We start from the raw sequence: 22,895 nt of genomic DNA on the forward strand, positions 1-22,895 counted from the left end.
AGAATTGTACCGTGTTCACATTAAGATCTTGACTTCTACCCTGAAGAATTCAGTCAAAAGCTCTTAGTCAAAACTTCTACTGAATTCATATTTACTAACTCTTCTATACTGAGTGTGCCTTTCTCTCCTCCCACCTTGCCAAACTCTTTGTCTTGCTTCGTTTCCCTGATATACGACCCCAAAATGAAATACAAATGACATGGTTCATTTGTTTCTGTATAACTCATTTTGCCATTGCAATATATTTCCAATGCAGTACCATATGACAGTTATAAACAGACCTATTTTTACTTTAGAAAACCCCCACAGATGCACTCTTCTGGAAGAGGTTTTCTTTCCTGTTATTTCTGTTCCTTTGATTTATCAATCTGTAGGGGAGAAGGGACTACAATAATCTTTTAGGTTATCCTCCAGCCTAATTGCAGTTGTGTTGTTTCCCTGACTTAGGTGTCTGAACAAGAACATATGCATTTAGAAAAGTTTACTGTAATCCAAATCAAGCTCAGTGCTTGTCTAGTTGTTCTGACAGTTAACTAGATTACTTCCAAGTATAGACAGTTGGTGCTGCATTTCTCCTCTGAATGTAACTTCAGGCTCCAGGCACTACATCTTGTTTTACTTTTGCCTGCTTGATTAGAATATTGTTATCCAAGTCAAGCTGCCCATGCAGGTACTCAAACCCATCAGTTCAAAAATTCCTGTTTACAGCTCACAACCATTTTATCTGTCCATGAAGTGTTGTTAAAAAAAATTAATAATGCAATCATCACTATTTAACTGGGACACCAGGGCTTGTATGTCCACTTTCTTCTTCTTCTATTTCTACTCCTTCGTACCTCTTCCTTTTGCATTTTTATCAATCTTTGGCTGCATGTAGTTTGTCAGGGCTGCCATCTTGCCTTTCTTACTGATTCCCAGCCACGTCCCACCTTCTTTTCCCTCTTCCATATCCAGACCTAATGGAATAGGCAAGAGTTAGGTTATTACATTCAAAGAAAAAATTATCTGAAGCTTAAATCAGAATTTCTTAATATAAATCCTGAGTCTCGATTAGACTGGACAAGACGTAGTAGGTACAAGAACATCCTTCTGGATAAGTGGGATATGCCCACTTAAATTACCTGCCCTTCAATTATGTACTATCAAATATTTCCCAAGCTACTGCAATAATAGATGAGCAATAATGAGAAAATTAAAAGTAAAAATTATAAGCTTTGCCTATATACTAAAATATGTATAAAACTTTAAGCAGACTCAGAACGCTTGTTAGCTAAAAACAAAACTCAGAAGATTTATAGTATTTGCAAGTTTAAATTCACAAGTAACCAGAAAAATTCGTAGTAAGCCAAGTAATCGGTAAAAATCTTGGACTCTGGTAACAGTAACATACATTGAGAATGAAGACCCATAAAAATGAAGCCCACAACCAAACCTCTTGGATAAGAGTAAGAGTTAAAGAAATCCCACTACCTATTTGTAATGAGCTAACCCACAAGACTTTAATGGAAAAACAAGAACTAGTTTGATATAACATGTATACAGTTAGAAACCTTTTCATTCTGAACTACCACGTCCTAAGGTAACTTCCTACTAGAAAAATCAAAAGAACAGGTTTTGGATCCTTATTTAGAAACTCCCTCTTCATTCAGTATCCAAAACTTCAATATGGAGTTCCGCCATAACACATCTTTACAAAGTACTTTTCTTACTGTTCGCTACCTTAACTGAAAGGCACACAAAAGAAAACCACATAGCTTTGTTGACCAACACCCAGTCATTAACATATAGCAATACCCGTTTTCCAAAATTGCTGTAAATGCAAAATATTTTTTTCATTTTTAAGTCAAAAAAAGAATAAATTTGATGTATTTTGATTCAACTTACTGCTTTTATCTGAGATAATGATATTAACTCATAGGCATATATATTCATGGGATCTCCACAGACATCCCTCACCAGGTGAGGAATACACCAGTTTCTTATTGCCAAATACGGACAGAGCTGACAAGGGTATAAAAGACACAAATTCAGGGTCCTTCAGTTTATTTGACAGCTTTTTGTCTGTTTGTTTTAAACTGCTATGTAGCAGGGGAATGAGTAAGCAGAATGTCTGACACACAACAGAAACATCAGCCAGAACTTCAGAAGCAAGGGAGTTGTAGTGCACGCAGAGTAATTTATCCTCACGGGCCTCCTTGCCAATGACAATAACACACAGCATCAACAAAGAGTGTTTGCAGAGTCAAAACCTTGCATTTAAACAATGCTTCGTCTTTCAAAGCTTCCATTCTTGTTTCTGAGAAAAGGCAGAAGTATTGATTGTACTTAGAAATGACTATAGATTCCCTACAAAGGGGAACTAGACAGTTAAGTGACTGCAGTATCAGTTTAACAAAATGTAGACATGAAAGCTAATAAACTGATGGATCAATAACTAAAATTATTCTGCAGCCTATAAGTTATTAACCCATAAGAAATGAGAAAGTTTTCACTTTCTGAAGGCTTGATTTAATGATTTCAAGTCACCACTACAGACAGTGAATCTGCTGAATAACTAATTCCACCTACTTTAAGAAGTATTTCAGTTTATCTGACAAAGGTAAAGTAATTGTTTGTGATGGACAAATAAACCCGATACATTTCCACTGCACTGTTTGCATAGAAATCAGTTAAAGAACATAGAACTGGGGAAAAAAACCACTGGATACTAAAATAAAAATAAGATCGTAATATCACAACTCTTCTTTCAGACTACTGACATGTTTTCCCCAGAAGTATAGGGAAGAAGCATATTTCTTCTTAGAAAAGCAACATCACCGCTCAAAAAAAGAAATTCAGACCACAATTCCCTTATAAATTGTGTGAAAACCTCTCAAAACAACAAGACATACATACCACTAAGGATCTCATTGCTGCTGTCCCAAAAATCTGCCGATTTGGATGGTCTGTGGTAAAATTCATCTCTATTAGCTGCTAGAATAAGCCTGTAGAGCACAGTGGGGAAAAAAGATGCTATTACTTACAAATAGGAACTTCACAGTACGGGGCAGGAACAGAATCCAATTCTTGCCACAGCATTAGCTCATTTTAAGTATGAAAAACGTCCTTTATCCTCCCATCTCACCTTTATCACTCAGTGTAAAGACTGAATAATATCTGACAGCAGCCTTCTTTCTCATCGTCTCGAGACATTCAGCAAGTTTATCTTGTGTGAATGAGGCAGCTATTATTTTCAAAAAATAATATAATGCAAGAGATAGAATTAAGATCGCATAAGTAATCTTAAGATTCCTCAGCATATGAAGTTATGGCATAATGGAAGAAAATGTAAAGGTACCACACAGATTTACAGGTAGCTTGTAAAAAAAAATCTGAAAATAAAGAGTATGATTTTACTGGATCATTACTTAGGACGATGTAGTCACAATATTTTTAATCTAACACCAACACCTAAAGCTCTGTTTATGTGGTTCAAAGACAGAAGTCATCTGCTTTTGTCTGTAAAGTACCCAGAACAGAGGTAAATTTGTGATAATCTCAATGGTCCAGCCCCACTGAAATTTGTTTGAAGAAACAACAGCGTGCTGAAGGAAGTAAAGGGAAAAGGCATGGAGTTTTCTAACAACCAAGAGGTGTTTTGGTGGGTCTTTCCCCGCCCCCCCCCCCCCCCCCCCCCCGGGTTTTTTTTTTGGGGGTTGGTTTTGGTTTTTTTGTTTGTTTGTTTTGTGGGGTTTTTTTTTGGGGGGGTGGGGGGGGGGGGGGTGGGTTTACACATGTAGTTGCTTGCATAATCTGGGTTCTACCAGAACAGTAGGACAAATAGTTGCATCATTAATGGGAGTCAGCCCTTGCAGCAGAGGCACTAGAAGCAATCCCAGAGGCTATGCAGCCTGGAGGTAGAATTAAGTTATCAAAAATGATAAGCAATTGAAAAATGCTGCTAGATTAAATCCATTATGTACATTTAGAAATAAACACATCACTCCACAAGACCAAGTGCAGTCCTGACAGAAAGCATGCTACTGGTCTTCATGTACCATCTAAAATTTGGTCATTTTAAAAAACATGTACTTTGTACTTTGGTAATTATCGTAACTGACACCTGCAGACTTGGTCGAAAGACCAAGTTCAGCATGGTATTAAGAAGCAGCAGACATACAAGATAGGACAGGTCTTCCTCAAAAGTTCCAGGCTCGTTAGCAATGCAGATCAGTCAAATTCAATGATAACACTACTTCAAGCCAGTCACTCTGTGAATGTAAAGCAGGTAAGATTAAAGAGTCAGTATAGCCAGACAGTTTCAGAGGAATTTAGAACAGTCTCTATTCTTGGCCTGTGAAAAGCAAAACCCATTTCTCTGTCCATTTCATCCAGCAGAAGTCATTAAAACAAAGCAACTTGTTCAGTGTACTCCCTTACAGATCACACCAATACTTTAGGGGGTGTATGTTACAGTCATTTCATTAGCAGTGTTAATACTGCAACACTAGAAAGAAAAGTCTAACTAATCTGACTCTGCACATTCATCTTTTGAGAGTGAGAAAGTTAACATTTTCTGTTATTCAAAAGCAATGGAAGAGAGCACCAGAATCTAAACGTAATGACTTATTGCAACATCAAATAGATGCAGGGTATCTATAAGTAAAAGCTTCAGTTAGAAGTGTTAAGTGTGTTTCTGTGCTGAGAATCAGCAAACACTGCATTTTCAAACCTGTAGATAAGCTTTCATTTGATGCTGCTCTTCATGAGTCTTTTCTCAATCATTATTTTCAAATTTTTAAAAAAATAAAAAAAACCCAAATGTTTTTTCTTGGTAGAACATCCTCATCTGAAGAACAGATAATGGATTTGGCTGATCCAAAGTAAAGGGCAAGAGACAACTATAACCCTGGGCAAGTCACATGCTGGAGACTCAGGGCAACAGGTGACTGCAGACACACTTACACAGAACTCCACAACACCATGCCATGATCCAACAACGACAGTTGTAAAGTCCTGCTCATTATTACCCATAACATGACTTACCTTTATTTCAACTGCAAGATTGTGAGCATCCCCCATTCTCTCCAGCTATGTTCCTTAATATTTTATTTTAATGAAATGCCATCTTTCAGAAATCTGCAGATTTTCTTAACCAGTTTCCTATAACCTCAGTATCTTCTTCACTGTTAGTTCCTCCTACCAGCTGCATGCCAATTACATTTACACAGTAGAAGTCACATTTGCTACTGTAAACTGAAGACTATAAAATTTTTGTTCTAATTTTTAAGCCACAACACTTAAGAATCAATTCCAATGAAATCTCATTACTTAACTCAAGTGTACCGACATTTTCAGCAAGTTTCTGGACTTTCCTGCAAGTTCATTTCTTCAGTGACATAATGCTTTAAAACATGATCATGAAGTGTCAGCTGCACATTAGAAATAACACAGATAAAGAATTATAATCAGCTATAGAGAAAATAAGAAAGGCTAACACTTCAATGGTACCCTTTCTGTAAGGAAGATGCTTAGTATTTTGGCCAACAAAGATAGCATCTGTTGGAAAGCACAGCATATGTACATTTTAATATTTCCAATGCCAAATAATCATATCATTCCTTTCACACTTGCATTATTTCTCTTCTTCTAGCTGATTCTAGTCTTCAACCTATAGGCTTTCAGCTCGTTTACCAAATTTCTGTCATCTTGCTTGAATATCCTTCATTTAAAGCATCCATCCTCCTTCTACAGGTTTTTATTTAAGCAAACATCTCTACTGTTAAAAAACAGTTTGGCTGAAGTGTGTTTCTCATTTCCTGAAGTTCCAATTATATTTTGCCTTCAATAATTCTTGATATGAAACCTAGGTTTGTTTATAGTATCTAAATACTAAAAATAAGCAAAGTCTTTCTGGTGTGATTGAATATTTCCCATCTCAAGTTTAATACACAGACTCCTAAATTTAGCACAGGGCTGGTATACAGGATTGCTATAATGAAAACATCTTCATTTTGTCTTTTATGAAACATAATCACACTGGAAAGGAGCAGTATCAAGTGACCCCCATCTAATAAACTGCAAAAAGCCTATTCAACTATTTTTATAGCTGAAATATTTCAAATGTATTAGGATTTACGTATTAAGATTTATTTAAATGTTGAGGCAGAGAGATGAAAACATGAGAAATCATTCCATTAAAGCAATTTCCTACAAGGTAATTCAGTTCCATAAAAAAGGCTCTGTGATTATAGCTTTGAAGCTTGAAACATATTTATTTGTAAGATGCACACAGTATAGTTCAGAAAGATGTAAAGGCAGCGTGTTACCTTTGACAATACTAATAGACTATGGTGAAGTGTTTGTTACACTGCACTAAACTTTACTACGAATTTGCCTGTAGAGAAAACACAGAGGAAAAAGGGTAATAGCAAGTTGCAAAGGTACAGGAAGATAGATTCATTACATTTGTATCACATTTGTATCACAAAGGTGATCTGTAAGCTTTTTGCTTAATTAGGTGCTCAGGAAAATTGGCCAGTATACTGCTCTAGAAATGGATGCCTACCTGGATGGAAAATTCTCCTAAGTGTTACGGAAAACATGTTTTAGTTTCAGAAAGTTTATTGATTACAGGAAAATGGTCAGTGATATGCATTTGGTCTTTTCAACTTTTAATGCCTACTTTAGACACTTTCTTTTAGTTAGAGATACAAAGTAGAGGACAGCTTAGATGGCAAGTTGCCCATGAGCAGGCAGTGTGCCCATGTGCCCAAGGCACCCAACGGGATCCTGGGGGACATGAGGAGGAGCATGGCCAGCAGGCCAGGGAAGTGATCCTCCCCTCTGCTCTACCCTGGTGAGACTGTCTTCAGGGCTGTGTCCAGTGCTGGGTTCCCCAGTTCAAGAGAGACTGGAAACTACTGGAGGGGGGCAGCGGAGGGCTATACAGATGAAGAGGGGACTGGATCATCTCCCTGATGAGGAAAGGCTGAGAGAGCTGGGCCTGTTTAGCCTGGAAAAGATGAGACTGAGAGGGAGTCTTATCAATGCGTACAAATATCTTGAGGGCAAGTGTCCAGAGGATGGGGCCAGGCTCTTTTCAGCGGTGCCCAGCAACAGGACAAGGGGCAACGGGCACAAACTGCAACACAAGAAGTTCCTTCTAAATATGAGGAAGAACTTCTTCACCTTGAGGGTGACGGAGCCCTGGCACAGGCTGCCCAGAGAGGCTGTGGGGTCTCCTTCTCTGGAGCCATTCAAACCCGCCTGGAGCGAGACTGTGCTGCCTGCTGTAGGAGACCCTGCTCTAGCAGGGCGCTGGGCTGGGTGGTCCCCAGAGGTCCCTTCCAACAAAGACCATACTGTGACAGTAAAAGTAATTGTAGATGCCTGTTTTTAGTATGCCTGCAGGTGTGGGAATCCCCATTTGGTTGGGAAAACTGTTTCAAGACCTCATCTTGAAATAAACTGAGTTATAGCATAGTGTAAGACACACAAGTTGTCTGGAAAAATTATGCTTAGCAAGAGACCAATATAGAGGTCTAACTTGGTCTAATGGCTGTAATACTGATCAGAGAATTAGGAGGACTGGGTACCATCCCCAACTGATATTCAGACCTATGCCCTTCAGAAAGCTGATGCAAAGGTGAAAAAAAAATCACAGCAACAATTTTAAAAGAAAAAACTTCAACATTCTTCCCAATAAAGAAAAGCAAAAATAGTTATGGTGTGTTAAGGAAAAAAAAAAGGGGAGGGGGGACTGAAGTTGCACATCTGATGTTAAGATCTGACACCATGAACACTATGGCTGGCACTTACTGCCTAAACAGATGGTTCAGAGTAATTTATCTCAGAGGTATAGAGGAAATTGTCGCTTAACAAAAGGTACTAAGAAAATAAAATACAATTAAATATTCCTAAATTTTGGCTAAACAGCATTTTTCTATTTTGACACCAACAGCAAGTTGTTTTCTGCTATAAATCAATAATTTCAATCTTGATGCAACTTTTTTTATAGCAAGAAAGCTATCTTAAGTTTTAATTTTAAATATTGATCAAGGCAGAAAGTTCCCTTAGCAAGCAACTACTGTTTACATCCAAAGGATTTTCCCAAGAGGCATCCAATTGATGAATCTAGTTTTTGCCAGCTAGCAACACAAAAGAAAGTCAGACCAAATAAATGGATATATTAATTCACCTCCAGTCACATCATAAACTAACCCCCTTTAGGCAGATTCCAGATCCAAAAAGGAATACACTCCATGGACAACCGAAGTTTTGGTTCTTATTTCTATTGAACAGTATCTGCTTCTCAATACAAAAGGGCAGAAAACACGTCAACGTAAGGCAGAATGACTCACTGAGCATACTGACTGATGGTTTCTGGATGAATACCAATACCTGTACCACACAAAGTAATATGGAACCTATAAAGTATGTATAAATACGAAAAGCAACAGAACTTCACAATCATCTTACTGGCCTGAATTGCTCTCTTTCTATTACATACTGAAGGTACTCAAAAGATACTGATGTTGAATATGAACTTTTAAAATTAAGGGCTGTAATGAGAGAGAATATTACAGCAAGTTTAATGTTTGGGAAACTCACTGTACATCATCATCACACCAGTAAAACTTATTAGAAGCACGGATGCTTATTTTGTCTGAAGCTTTTGGTTAAACATTTCATACACATGACTTATGTAATTAAAAATTAAAGTGAATTAAAGTTTTAGGTAATAAACTAAAATTTTAACATGACTGTCAATTTAATACCTAAAATTTTAACTGCAAGTAGATTTGAGGGAGGGAGAAGGCTAGGACACTTACTAGAAGTTCCTTACTCTCCAATTCATAGCACTACTTGTTTTACATTGATACAGGAGTCTAACCAGTTTGAAAGCACTGAGATTTGATTTCCAGCATTTCCTGAAATTTTAAGTACTTAATTTTAGAAGAAATAAGTACACCTTATCCCCAAAGCAAACTGATAGGCATAAATAACTGCGACGATACCTTGACCTCATCTACCCACACAATAAAAAACAACTGCACCTATTCACAAGCTAGCCATTTCTGTCAAAAACATAGTGGAAAAGCAAGCAGTGGTAGCCATGGAACAGAGCGCTGAACTAGGCAATGGACAAGAAGGTACTGTCCCTGGGAGGAAACAGGACAAAGTGGCAATTCAACATCAACCAGAAGCTACAGAAACAGTTAAATTTCAGTATTAGTACCTTCTGGATTCAGCGTACTGCTCTCTTGGCTTACAAGTGTGGACCAGCACATATTAACAGAGGAAAAAGTAATACATAGGGTGGTTAACTGCAACACTTCTGCTTCTAGTATCTGCCCGTTACCTTCCAGGCTAAATTCAAATCGTCAGTTTCAAACTGAAAGCCCTAAACGTATCCACCCTACTGCAAGAAGGGTACAGCTACAACTGTGATGCCCCAACAAACATGATTCCTCTTAGTTTAAATGATAAAGTAGAAGGCAGGACTTTCAAACTCTGGATTATAATATTTAAGGATTTATCCTATACCACATTATAGATCACTAGCAAAAGGTTCATGACTACAAAGCCCAGATCACCTAACAGCCTAAAAACAAAGGGTTCTCAGAAGGTTACGTTAAGTCCTCCAATGGGGAAAGTCATGAAGTTAAATATTACAAAAGCATAATTGAACACATAATACTGACTTGAGTTTGTAATCCATATAATGGCTACAAAAAAATAAATTGTATTTAAAAAGTCATAGAAACAAGTCTGTTTTAGCTAGAACCATCTTTACCTGTATGCATTTTTTGAAACTGGTCGGGGGTCAAATTTGAATAGAAGGATGCACATTGAAGAACTGATGTTTAAATCTCACTTCTTCCACAAAGGCTCAGTGCAAGGTCATTCTGTAATAGCCTACAAAGTAAATAAAGATTACCTATTATATTGCAAATTATAAAAAGATAACCTTGCTTCTCTGCTGAAGTTGGAAGACGGCAATGTTCTCACTCACAGCTCACAGTAACAACAAATAAAACAGGACTTCCAGAACGATTTGTTTCAATGAATGGTTTACTACCAAAATTATTACGGTAGTTCTTTCAAGGTTATGCTTGGCTAACTCAGATTTTTTAAAAAAGACACAAGCATCAGGAAAATTCTGACTAAGTCTAGAGTACTAGCAATACATCAAAGAGACTATTATGTAATTTCCTGCTCATTATCAATAAAGTACCACTACTTCCTTCCCCACCCTCCCAAGCAAGACAAAACGCTTCTGTTCAAATAAAGGAGAAAACAGGACTCAAATTGTTGCAGAAGCTGGGAAAAGCCTGATCAAAGGCACTCTCAAACCTGTAAATAAAGTATACTTTAGGCCAAGCTCTTATTAAAATCCAGGAGAAAGTACTATTGTTTACTATTGGGGAAAACATCAGCTACAAATAAAAATATACTGGACCAGAGTGTACATTTGATGACTAGTTTCCAGCACTTGCAGTATGTTTAAAATTCTGGCCATGCTCGGATGGCATGACAAATGTGCTTTCTATTTCAAAACCACATAACAGCTTTCAGATATTTTGTGCCCCAATGAGAATTTTTCAGTAATAAAACTGCATCCTGATCCTTACTTTTTGTGGCTGCTAAAACCATTATCAGAATGCTACCAACCAACCACACATTACCATGTTTTACTGCTACCAAGATTTTCTTCCATGAAAGTTTTCAAGGTAGGTGAAGAGGGGAGGGGGACAGGTAGAATTCAACACCACAGCCCTAAGGCCATCTCAGCAACTCAGTGACTGATGAAACTTCAGTTCAAAAACTAGGATTTTTAACCATACTTCCAGACATGTAAAAAGTGTCTCTCTTGCTCTTTAATTTCCACATAATTTACCATGAGAGATACCAGGAAACGGATGACCTTGACTACATTCCATATTACCAGAAGCCACCAGAAGCATTACAAGTGTAAATGCTACAAGTACAGCATTTACACAGATTTTTTTAATTAACAGCTTGCCAGTAACTGCAGGCTCCTGTTAAGTCACAGTTCAGCACTAGAACTAGCCTGCTGTTGCTGTCATGGCACGAGTTCAGTCTTGCAATCTAGTATTCTGCAAAGAGTTGCAGGACTAAACAACTCACAAAGAGGTGCAACACTCCTGACGCACTTGCCAGAGCACAAGAAAACTAGTGCAAGGGAGTGCGTGTATATATCTCGATCTAAAGATTTTAAAGTATTTTAAATTCTGTTCTACGACAAAAAGGAATTTCCCTTCCAAGATTACTTCATAGCCTACTAGCTAAGAGCAGCAATAGCCTAGCTATCCCAACTATTTTCTGTTTAACAGATTACACAGTAAGACATTAGAGAAAACAGAATTAAATCAAGATGCAGACTTGAATTTTGGATAACTGATTTGCCAGCCAGGTGTTTAAAAAGATCAATAGCCAGCTTTATTTAAAAAATCTAATCAGATTTAAGAAGGTGTTATCACCCTTTTCAGGCTCCTATTGCTGAATTTTCAGCAGACTACAACCACACTGGACCTGTACAACTGAACTACCAGTTCCAAAGGCCTGGATCGTCTATATACAGATCTTGTTAGCTTTTCACAAAACTCAGGATCTTGTACCCCAGCTGTTTTATGTCACTAAGCATAAATAACACTGACCCGTTCATGCCTTGCACTCTAACTCTTAAAAAGAAACTGAAGCAAAACAAAATTACAGTCACAGTTCAAATCACAGAGCACAAATTTCCTAGAGCAACAGCTTATGAAATAGAGCACAGTGCCATTTCCAGGTAATATAAAACATAATACAGCTGTAGGTATTTTTGAAACCTTTTACATTTACTTTTTACTTTAAATTTCTGATGCTGTCCCAATATCCAAGCAGTATCTATAAGCCATAACTCATCTCAGTTTCCTTATTCAGGATACCATTTCTTCTTTCAGAAGGGATTTAAATTGCAGATCTTCCTATTCGTGATTTCTCCTCTGGAACACGACATTGGTTTTTATTCTGCACAAGCTACCTTTCTTTTAACCTTGTCTTGCTTTATGTCCTTCTCTCACCTCCAAACCTACTTTGCTTTGTCATTGGACATTTATTTTTCTGTTTGGTAATTTTTCTGTCTCCAGAACATGGAAGATGTGTTTCTTCAGGACTCAGGCTCTTCAGTATGCTTACTGTGCAGCCAGAACATAGTAATGAGGATTATTATCTTCCAGTCACTCAACAGCACCTTCCAAACAGGCCCCTGCCATACACTTGTCAATCCAGCCAGCCTTGTGGAGGAACTACTCATTGGCTAACTGTAGGAACCCGAGGTATTGTCAAGTCTGGCAGATTTTCCCCATCAGAAGACTGGACTCCCAAGTAATCCTCTCTGGGATGCACAATCCTATAGCACCGGCATCCAGCAAGGTTAGAGAAAATAACAGTCACCCCTCTTTCAGGAAAGATACAAATCTCACAGTGGTTACTGTTCATGTAATTTAGTGCACAGGCTACACAGAAATCAAACAGGAGATTCCACTCCCCACCTCACCCCTTCAAAAAGGGAATCTTTGCTGAAGTCATTACTGATGAGAGACTCTGATTAGGACAGACTAGACCTTTCAAGCCCTGCTCCCAACTTCACTGTTGGAACATTGCAGTAAGTGTCAAACTATGAACAAAGATTGATTTTAGCTGACTACTGCTCTTCTGTTCTTCAAGCAACCTTCCCCCAGACAGCTCCACAATAAACAAAAACGGCACCCTGACCTTGACAACAACTTGACTGAACCTAAAACTGGGAGCAGGAAGAATGTCAGTGAACAACTGTGCTGCACCAGACTCAGTGCTGAGCAAGACATCTTCCTTCCTGTTCCAAGTTCAGTAGGTGGGAAGTTCTGTACACAACTGCTCTCCACTCTCCTCAGCCCCTGATAGCTCAATAAGAGGTGCAGGCTGTGTTTATAAGCTACGTTGTAAAGACGCAAATAATATGCTGCACCAAAAAGGAAAAGCAATGAGTTGTCTATTAACAGACTATGTTAACATTAGCAGTTAGGAAAGCTAAACCTGGTAATAGCATTTGAAGAGGCAGTCTTTTGTGTAAAGTCATATATTTGAACACACAAACTAACATACGTTACTGAATCTGCTACTGCTAGTTGTGCTTGTACCAAAAAAAGTGCTAGTGATTTAAATTATGCAGATTTCAATTTTACAGTTCAAATCTTTGGTTTTCCTTCTCCCCCCGGTCTGCAGCCTACAGGGGACGTAAACTTTTTGTCTCTGAACCAGAAAGCTACTGGAACCAAGCATTAGCCAGCGAGTCATGTGAGACACCGATGACGCCGAAAGCAGTACTGCAGAAGTCTCCAAAAGCAGCAGTGGCACAGGACTGATCCTAATCATAGCTCTGACAATTCAGGTTGCAAAGTACTTCTTGGAAGCCCACAAAAATTGTTGTTGGAAGCCCACAAAAACAGATTATGTTTGCTAAAATAAATTACAGAATCTCAAAGAGCTTCAGTTTGTCTTTAAGAGATGTGCTGAAAAGTTATATTAAAAAAAAAATCTAGATAGAGTGATTTCTTGCCTTTTTGTTGAGCAACTTGTTATAAAAATACAATAGTGACTTAAATTCAGTTTAATAAGCAGTTCCATTGTAATTACAACTTTGCATGTCCTCCAGAAGGTAAAGGGATAAGAGATGATCTTCCAATCTACAGTTGAGAAGTACCCTTTTACAGAATCAGCACAAATATGGTAGGTAATCCTCAAAATCTTTTTTTTTCTTTGACAAAGTGCAAAGCAGCATACTTCGTGAAAGCAGGCATATAAAATACAATTTTAGTGGGCAACTGTCACTGACTATTCTTGCTGACTATGGAGATACGAGTCCTAGTATTCATTAGGTGTCCTGCCAGATAATCAAATGGATTACTCAATACAAAACTGTTGACAATCACTCATAAAGACTACTATTTTAATAAACAGGCTTCAGCCTCCATTAGCTGATTTATTCAAGTTATTTCAAATAATCAATTCAGTCCAGCTGTTTGTACAGTTACTGGTCAACATAAAGCTTATATAAAAATGACCAGCCAGAAAACAGCAGCAGAGTAAGTTTGTCAGACTCACCACAGTTATCTACAGGGACAAATATTTTCAACACTTCAATGCCTTTCTAGAATCCATGTTCATTATTATGAGGTACTACTGCTTTAACAGAAGTATCTTTTTGTCACCCCATCGACCCTGCTTGATGTCATTACAGTTCTTTTAAGTTACATTTGGGCTTTGACTAACTACAAATACCAAAACAGCATTACTTATCTTGGGCTCAAGCGTGTTTATAGGTCCTACATAAACAGGCCAACTTTTTTTTTTTTTTTTTAACTCAGAAGTGTTTAAGCCAGCTAAAATAGAGCTACTCCTTAAAATAGCAGTGATACTTAATTGGCAAAGGATGCGACCAATGCATTATGGTATCTCCTTCATTCAAAGCTGATGTTGCATTTGCAACACCTGTTGTGTTTTTTATACCCAGGGCTGGATGTTAGCCTTAAAATGCTTACATGAAAACATATTGTAGGTCAAATTCAAATTTGGATATTCTGAAATTTAAGACAACTAACAAACACTAAGAGGAAAACAACCTGAAGAGAGGCTGTCATAAACATAAATACATAGATTTTTTAATATATAAAAAAAAAGTCTTCATACAGGTGTAATTCTTTCAAGCTCATATTCATGTAACAGAGGGTGCTGCAACTATGGGAATGAGATAAGCATATCGCACAGAGCTAGCATCACAAAGCAGATATGCTCAACTCAGCCTTCTTGTCATTCATCGCCCACAGATCAAGGAGAGGAGAAGATGAAAAAGATTAGGTCAGCACTGGTTTCCACACTTGCAATTTGATCCTACAGAAAGTCCAAAGCTTGATCAAAAGCTGACTTTCTAGGTCCATTTCAGCAGAAAATGTGTCCTCAGAAATATCCTTACAGACACAGGGGGTGGGTTTGTCAAAAAAGCAGAAAGTTCAAATAAAAAAGGCTAATTTGTGGCACAACACATGCCTTCTGTTTTTCTTTTATGAAGACAATACAGCACAGCCAGAATATACATACTGAGCAACATGGCAAGGCCTGCAGAATGGGGGAAAAAAAACCCCTTCGCTCCAAGGCAAAGACACGAAAGACAGTACTTTCTGGATAATGAGATTTCATAAGACAACAGTTATCAAGGATGACATGACAGCAACAATCTCCTATTTCCGTAATATGTTTCTCATTTGCTGTCTAACTTAGGCCTAATACACATAAACCAGCTTGACAAAAATTACAAACATCCTGTAATTAAGTGTTCTGCTCCAAATGGCACTGCTGATTTGGAAACAACATTAAAGTAACTAACATTCTTATGCTGTGCTAGTGCACTGTTAGACAGTACAGTGTGTTGTTTTGCTCATTTTAACTATCTGTTAAAAAGCCTGAGTGGATCCGTGCCAGCATAAGGTAGCATTTAAAGGGACTATCAAGAGACCAAAACATGATAGATGGTGTATGTTCCTTTCATAGGGTTCTACCATCATTTGGTTGATTAGAAGCAATCAGTTCACAATTTGGCATAAAACCATTTTACCCTTAAGAACTCCCAGTAGCTGCCTTTGAAAAATGAAGCCATTTGTTATGTATTTTGTTTTCACAAATGAAGCATCATAAATAACATCTGTCAGTTACTGCAGTGATCTCAATTGCTTCTCAACTGATCCAAAACTGTTGTTTAGGTGCAGTCTAAGAGACAGCTAAAGATCATTAGTCACTGGATTCTGATAGTTTTATGTACCACAACAGTAACTTGTAGTCAGCAGAGTCTCAAACTATTTTACTGCTTCTTTTGAATTTGTCCAAAGTAAACTGAGAACTACAGACCTCAAATGCCCATGAAAGAATAAAACTGGAGGCATTTTCTTCCAGTAGTAGAATGAGATTTTTGGTTTTATACTGAACTTCAAAATAATGGAAAATAAGAGATGTTTGATTAGTTTTTAGAAGTACTCTACCTTTTTTTTTCCTCTTACAGATGCATTTTTAAAGCATTTTACTGATCTGCTTTTGTACTTCCCGTGTGTAGCACATGCTCCTGTGTAGTAATAATCATCATTCAGGATAAAGATGAGGTGGAATAGATAGATCCATGATTGGATGCCTTTCAGGTTGCTCTGTACAGAGACAATTTATAACGAACCTAGGGTTTGTAACCTTACCAAGGTGAAGAGTCAGTCTTCACAGCAAGAGACAGCAATGCAAAGTAGAACACTTACGAAAACAACAGAAAATAACATGTAAGTTGCATGCCATTTCCAAGTTTAATGAGCTAATTTTATTTTCAGCTCCTCAATTTTTCCTTCTGGTATCTTAATACACTAAATCCACTATACAGCTCCCAAGAGAAAGAAAGGCCAGTAAACAGCACCTTTCACCACACCATGTTTTGAAAATATCTGCAAGGGATGGAGTAAGGCAGCCTTTCCCCCAGTTTAAGACTCTTAGCTTCTCCTCTAACACAGATCTGCAGACCCAGAGTCTTTTGCTAGACAACTTCCTCCTTTTAGGCAAAGACTGATATTTCTAGCTTTCACAATTCTTAGGTTTTCTTCAACAATGAACTAGCCAGGAGTCCTTTTTCGGGGTAAGAAGCTCTATTTTCCATTCCTTACACACAGAAAGTCTATGTTACAAGTAGCTGAAGGACATATTTACTAGAAGAATCATTTATCCTTTTTCTATCTACTCTTAGCTCTTCCCTAGCGATGTTCCTCTAGACCTTCCCAGAAAAAGAATACTAGTCCATATGGATCTTCAACCTGACCCAGTATGGCTGGTCTTACATTCTTAATCTTAACTTCCTGTGATGGAAGTGCTGCAATCACCAATTATAAGTGTGGGTTTATTCCCACTCTTCTTACCTTCGTCTACAGTAACTCTGACCTTACTGCCTACTCTGAACAAAACTTAAGAGGGCCCATGGGCTGACAGACACCCTGCAAACCTGTGGGGAAAGAAGGGACCAAGAAAAAAAACCCCACAAACCCCGAAACTTAAGTAGATGAAAAAAGTCCTACAAGTACCCTTACTCAAAAAAAAATATTTCAGGACTGCAGGTACAAAATGAACACTGTAACACAAAGAGTTTCAAAGCTATTGCTCTGAGTTCAAACAATCCTTCTAGGAAACATAAGGCAAGGACAATAGAATTTTATTAGTTCTGCTGTTAACAAAGTTATTTATTTAATTGTAGTTTTAACGTACTCTAAAAAAAGCACATCCATAAAACTAATTTGGCTGATCACTATCAACATCCAGCAGGTTCACTTGGAATTGCTCTCACAGGAGCACCATTCCTGTCTAGGTCTACCAACTTTAATGCAGGTATGTTCTATTGTCTGATTGTTTCCACTTTTGAGAATTTAGTTGCTATGGTGGTAGCTGTCCTCCAACTGACTCTGGAACAAGCATAAGTAGTTAACAAGAGAGGTGGGTAACCGCACTGAAGCGCTGCCAAACATACCAAAACATTTACAAACAAAAACACTAGCCCACTCTTTAGCTGTTTCATTTAAAATTTTAATGGAGTATTTATAATGAAAATAGATAGCGAGTTGGCTTCAGTTAGAGCAGGGATACTGGAATCTCTGTATAGCCAGGATCAACTCAGTCAAACTACTACTAAGAACCGTAAGAAATCTGAAAACAACTCAACTAAAAAAGTTACAGAATGTAACTTAAAAATATCAAGCTTCTGTTACATATTTTGACATTTTCATAACAGCTCGATATACAGTGGAGAGCAAGCTGGTGATCGAGTGTGTCTTAGAGCCACCTGCGTCCCGTTAACCTCATATAATCACAAGTCTCTCCAAAAACCTCTTTTCAATACCTGCAAACGGAAACATCATTAGTTTTCAGCGTCTTTCTGTGACTATTTTTTGAGAAATTGCCACTGAAATGATCACCACGCATTAAAACGATTACGTTATCAAACGTGACAGAACCGTGCGTGACACAAGCACCAGCTAGCCACCGCCAGCCCAACAAGGAAATGCCATCGCATAACTAAAGAAAACAAAAAATGGTTGAAACTTTAAAGTATTTCAGTAGCTGCTCCTGGAGAAATTTAGGTGAAAAAAACGTTTTCTGAGCACAGGGCGCGCAGAGGCGGCGTTCTCCTTGGCGCCGCTCGCTGAGGGGAGGCAGGCAGCGCCAGAGCACTGGCGCCCGGCCCGCAGGGGCCTGCCCGCCCGCCACGCAGCCCCCGCTCCCCAAACCGGGAGCCCCGCACCTCACGGCCCGGCTGCGCCCGCCGCGGGCTCCGGCTCCCCACGCGGGACAAGCAAAGCCACTCCAGGCTATTCCTGTCTCTGGCCCCCGCCCGTGCCAGCAAAGTACGAGCCAAGAGAGGCGCCGGCCTGCGTGGGACAAGGACTCGGGGCAGCGGGGCCGCAGCAGCCCCGTGAGGGAAGGGCCCCGAGAGAAAAGCCCGCCAAACCCCGCACTCACCCAGCTCGCGCCGCGGGCCCCAACACATCCCCAGCGCACCGTTTCCGGGAGCGCAGCCAGTTCAAAACAACACCCACCCCTATTGGCTGCGGGCGCCTCGCCTCCCCGCGCGCTATTGGAGGGAAAGCAACCCCGCCTCTCCTTCTCAAGCTGTCATTGGCTGGTTTACACACACTGCCCGGTGGGTGCCGCCCGCTCCCTTTCCCCTCAGTGGCCCGGGCGTCGAGGGGCGCCATGAGAGGGGCCGGGGGCGCCATCACAGGAGCTGTGGGCTCCTGACAGATGCTGTGGCCGTCATGAGAGGAGCTAGAGGCGCCATGAGAGGCACTGTGGCTGCCATCACAGGAGCCGTGACTGCCTGCTCCCTGCCGGGCCCTGAGGAGAGGCCTGCCGCACTGCCTGAGGGGAACCCGCCATGGGGTCCACTGAGAGGCAATGACGCTGCATGCTAGGGGTCACCTCTGACACAGTCCCATATCCATGTCCACCACAATGGTCTGGAGAAGTCGTTTCTGATATTGTATAGTGCATGGGCTGCTTCTTGGCACCTCAGCCTGTTTCCAGTATATTTTGTTTCAAGGTTTGAAAAAATAACATCAAAGGCCTGGTCTGAGCTTCAAAGGGCTCATACCTCTGAGGACTGATACACCCAGACCTGGGCTGTTGACAATCATAGCGAGTTTGGATGTAGCTACTTACCAGTTTCTATAATACAGTCTCTGCATGGGATGTGTGCTAACGTGACTAACTTCAGGAGAGACTCTGCTTCCAGAAAGGCCCAAAAGTCATTGAGCCCTGAGCCTGCAATGGCATGAATTCAGGCCAGGACAGCTTTCCTGAGGATTGAGGAAAACACAAGCGACAAAGTCAAATTTGCTTTCACTTATTAAGCACAGCATGCATGATCAGAACTGATAATTAAACATCCAGTAATTTACTTAGACCTGCAGATTTAGGCTGGGATTGGATCTGTGCCACCTTTTTGTCCTCTCATACTGAAATATTAACTTACTTGTGGGTTTTTCACACAAGATTTTGAACTTTATTTCTGACTTTTTTTCACGGGTGGCAACACAAGAGGGTTTCAGTGGAGCCTGTAAATTAAAAATGTTTTATGGTGAAGCCTGTAAGGGAAGACCAAAAAAGCCTTGACTGCTCTTCTAGATTCCAACACTGATAAAGACAGTACACGCAAGATATGGAACACTAATGAAAAGAACTCCCAAGGGTATATGAGTGTGTAATGTGGCTTGTGAGACAAAACCTTTCAACCTAGATGCAGAAAACCTGAAGTCAATTGTTAGCTTTACCACCGCTCTGGCATATGACATTGAGCAAGTTCACCTCAACACTTTCTTTCTTCATTGTCAACAATGGAATGATACCATTGACCTTTGCAAGGTCTTTTGAGATCTACTGATGAAAATTGCTGGGTGAGTATATTATCATCATTTTTTGTACTACTGCTTTTGAAGCACAGTAATAGATTGTAGTTATTACCTAAATATATGAACGTTGATACATATAATCCTAAACCACATTTGTTTTCAGGTACAGTGTTGTTATTTAAAACAGTTATCTGATGAATAAGCAAATTATAAAAATCTCTTAATCTGTTACATCAAAATTGGTAAAATGCATGCGTATCAAATATGACTTACTGTTCTTTGCTGTCACTGTTTCTTGAAGTATAGACTCATCACTGTGACCAAAGATTATTCAGCTTCTATGCTTGGCACTCATTAAGAATCTTTAGATTATATAGGTCTGCAAACCTTCAGTAAGAGTTATGCCCATGGGAAGAAGGTAAGCTGTCCATAGCCTTAAAACTTAATGGCGTTAGTTTGTACCAATTTTTAATTTTTTTCATTATTTTTAATACATATGGGAAATTAGAGTAATTTTAAAACATTTTTAGGTTTCCCAAAACCAGCCCACTGCAAGGACTTGTGAACTACCGATTTGGTGGCTGTTCAGACGCTTCCTTCTATTTCTTGTGTCTACTTTCTGTTCTGCCGAAAGCAGCTCAGTTATTGTTGTCCCTTTTAGACCCTGTCCTAGGGGATCTGTGTATAGCTCCCACTGTTTGTCAAACTCCAGTACTCTGATCCCAAGTAGGCAGTGATTCTGTATCCACTTTAAGGATCTTTAATGAATTAGACAGTGGCACTGGCTGTCAGCACAGAACCTTTATTGGAGAAAGCTAAGAAACAAGCTGAAGCTCAGTGAAAAGCTTGCAGAATTGTCCCGAGTTTGTCTCAATAACCAAAAGAGTCCTGAAATTTGTTTTAAAACTTTGCTCTGTCTTTTAAGTGCTGGAATGCATGTTGTTTGGAATGTATAAAGCACACCTTAAATGCATTTAAGTAACTTTTCCCTCAGAGTTCTCAAAAAGTAGTTGCTAAAGAGGAGATGTCAGTGACCTACGCAGAGTTTTCTAGAGATCAGTTCCTGCTGCTCTGATCCTACTTGGTATCTCTACCAATTGTCTAGATTATGCAAGATCTTTACTAATAAAATCTGTAGTTTAGTAGACGAGTGGATAACTCACGACTGATTAGTTGCAGAATCATCTGATGTGCCCAATTAAATCATCCCAGTCCAATAGAATGTGCTTTTAATGTCAGAAAACACGAGCAAACATATGTGGAAATAAAGAATGCAGGGATGGGGGCTAGCTCTGCCAAAAGTACTTCAGAAAAGAATTTAGCTGTTACAATGTTTAAACGTGACCTCTCCAGGTAATACTGTGGTAAACTGGACTAAACTAGTCCTTCAATGTATAAAATACAGCATGTATAGGAGCGGCAAAGGAGCGCTTTTGTCCGAAGCACTGATATCACTGGCACACTGGCACCACGGTTAGGGAGGGCAAACCCACTGGAAATCAATCAGAGGAGGAACATAAAAATAATGAAGGGGGTAGACAGTAAGGTATAAAAGAGGGCTGTAGGAAGCTCAAGCCATGAGGCTGAGAGGTGACTGGACCACAGCGCACAGACCGCTGCAAATAGCGAAAAGGGCAAGCTGGACAAATCCATAGGGACCGTGCGCCAGCATTTCCTGGCTGCATTGCACCTGACAAGGCCTCTGTCACAGCACGCTATGCAGACATCAGCCGGGCCTGGAATCTCCCGCCCTGCAGCTGTGCAAAGCACCGGTTCGTTCCCCAGGCGCAGAAAGCCTTCAGCCGTACTGCAAGGCGGCGGGCTCAGCGCTGCAGGCCGGTTCGCGCGCTTTCGCGTACCCGTCCGGTGAGGTGAGAGCGGTCCCTGCTGCTCCTGCCGAACGCACATGGCCAGCGCCCCGCTCCCGCGGGCAGCGGCCGGCAGCGCCGTGCCCCGCGCCCCGCTCCCGCCCAGGGCTGGCGGGCGGCGCCTCACGCCGCGCTGCAGCGGCTGCACCGGCCGTTCCCGCCGACCGCCTGCCGCGCTGCTGCCCCGCGCGCTCGCCCAGGGGCCGGGCCGCCCCGCGCGGACGGACATTCCCGCCGGCCAATGCCGCGCCGAGCGCGCGGCCAGTGAGCGGAGCGCGCCGGCAATGCACCAATGCGCCTTTAGTTGCTGGGCGCGATCGCAAAGGAAATGCCCAATAGGAAAATTCGCGCCGCGGGGGCAGCGCGGCGGTCTGCGTGTCGGTCGCAGGCCGGCGGCGTGAGGCCGGGGTTGCGGCGGGGCTGCTGTGGGGGGGGAGGGTCGTGGCCTCGCTGCCTTCCTCGGCCCGCCGGCCGCTGTGGCGGGGGCAGGCAGCGGTGCCGCTTACCTTACGCTGGTACTTCCCCCCAGGTGTGAATGCTGAGGAACGATAACGCCCTGCTGAAAAAAAAAGAGAGTTAGAAAGATGAAACCAGCACGGCCAGAGCGGGAAATGTGTTCCCTTCGCCCGGTGGGCCTCTCCTGAGGGACGCTCGGCCGGGGCGGCTGCGTGGGCGGTTATTTTCCGAAAAGTAATTTCGGAAGGTCATGCATTTTTCGGCGTTGCCCTTGGACCTTTTTTTGGAGCGGCTGTGGGGCTACTGTGCAGACCCTACTCACCCGCTGGTCGCCGAGCTGGGCTGCGGGAGCGGGGCCCGCAGGGCCTGATGGCAGCGGGTTTACGTGCTTTGTAGAGAAGAAAAATTCCCCCGTGTGCTTTAAAAACGCAGCCAAAAATCACAGTAGAAAAGGTAAATGCAAGAAAAGGGTTAATAATTGCTTCCACCTCCCCCTCCTTCCCCCCCCCCCCCCCCCCCGTTTGGATAAAGATGGTCTTGGATACCCTTTGTAAATAGGAATGTGGAGGTGGGAGGGGAAAATCAGCCCGACTCCCTCTACTATGTCGTCTCGGTGGGTAAGAAGGCG

The 22,895-nt window shown here is 40.8% G+C and overlaps 2 protein-coding genes across 6 annotated transcripts in view; one reads left to right on the forward strand and one right to left on the reverse strand.

The window, feature by feature from the left end:
- Positions 1-21,946, reverse strand: part of TANGO2 (transport and golgi organization 2 homolog) — a 41,768-nt gene extending 19,822 nt beyond the window's left edge. The window contains exons 1-5 of one of the 5 annotated variants that reach the window (XM_040602947.1): positions 21,803-21,946; positions 19,255-19,391; positions 9,779-9,900; positions 2,896-2,984; positions 837-956 (exon numbers count right to left, since the gene is read on the reverse strand). In XM_040602947.1, coding sequence (XP_040458881.1) covers positions 837-956; positions 2,896-2,984; positions 9,779-9,834 — 265 coding nt within the window. In that variant the 5' untranslated portion in view covers positions 9,835-9,900; positions 19,255-19,391; positions 21,803-21,946. Of the gene's footprint in view, positions 1-836; positions 957-2,895; positions 2,985-3,124; positions 3,224-9,778; positions 9,901-18,555; positions 18,650-19,254; positions 19,392-21,802 lie in introns of those variants that run through there. The other 4 variants (XM_040602914.1, XM_040602931.1, XM_040602924.1 and 1 more) reach the window with 4 other exon arrangements.
- Positions 21,947-22,864: 918 nt separating this feature from the next.
- ARVCF (ARVCF delta catenin family member) overlaps positions 22,865-22,895 on the forward strand; it is a 295,429-nt gene continuing 295,398 nt past the window's right edge. The window contains exon 1 of the mRNA XM_040602791.1: positions 22,865-22,880. The gene's annotated coding sequence lies outside the window, so the exon portion shown is untranslated. The remainder of the gene's footprint in view (positions 22,881-22,895) is intronic.

The sequence above is a fragment of the Falco naumanni genome, chromosome 1, assembly GCF_017639655.2.
Source record: "Falco naumanni isolate bFalNau1 chromosome 1, bFalNau1.pat, whole genome shotgun sequence".
In the NCBI taxonomy this organism is placed as follows: Eukaryota; Metazoa; Chordata; class Aves; order Falconiformes; family Falconidae; genus Falco; species Falco naumanni.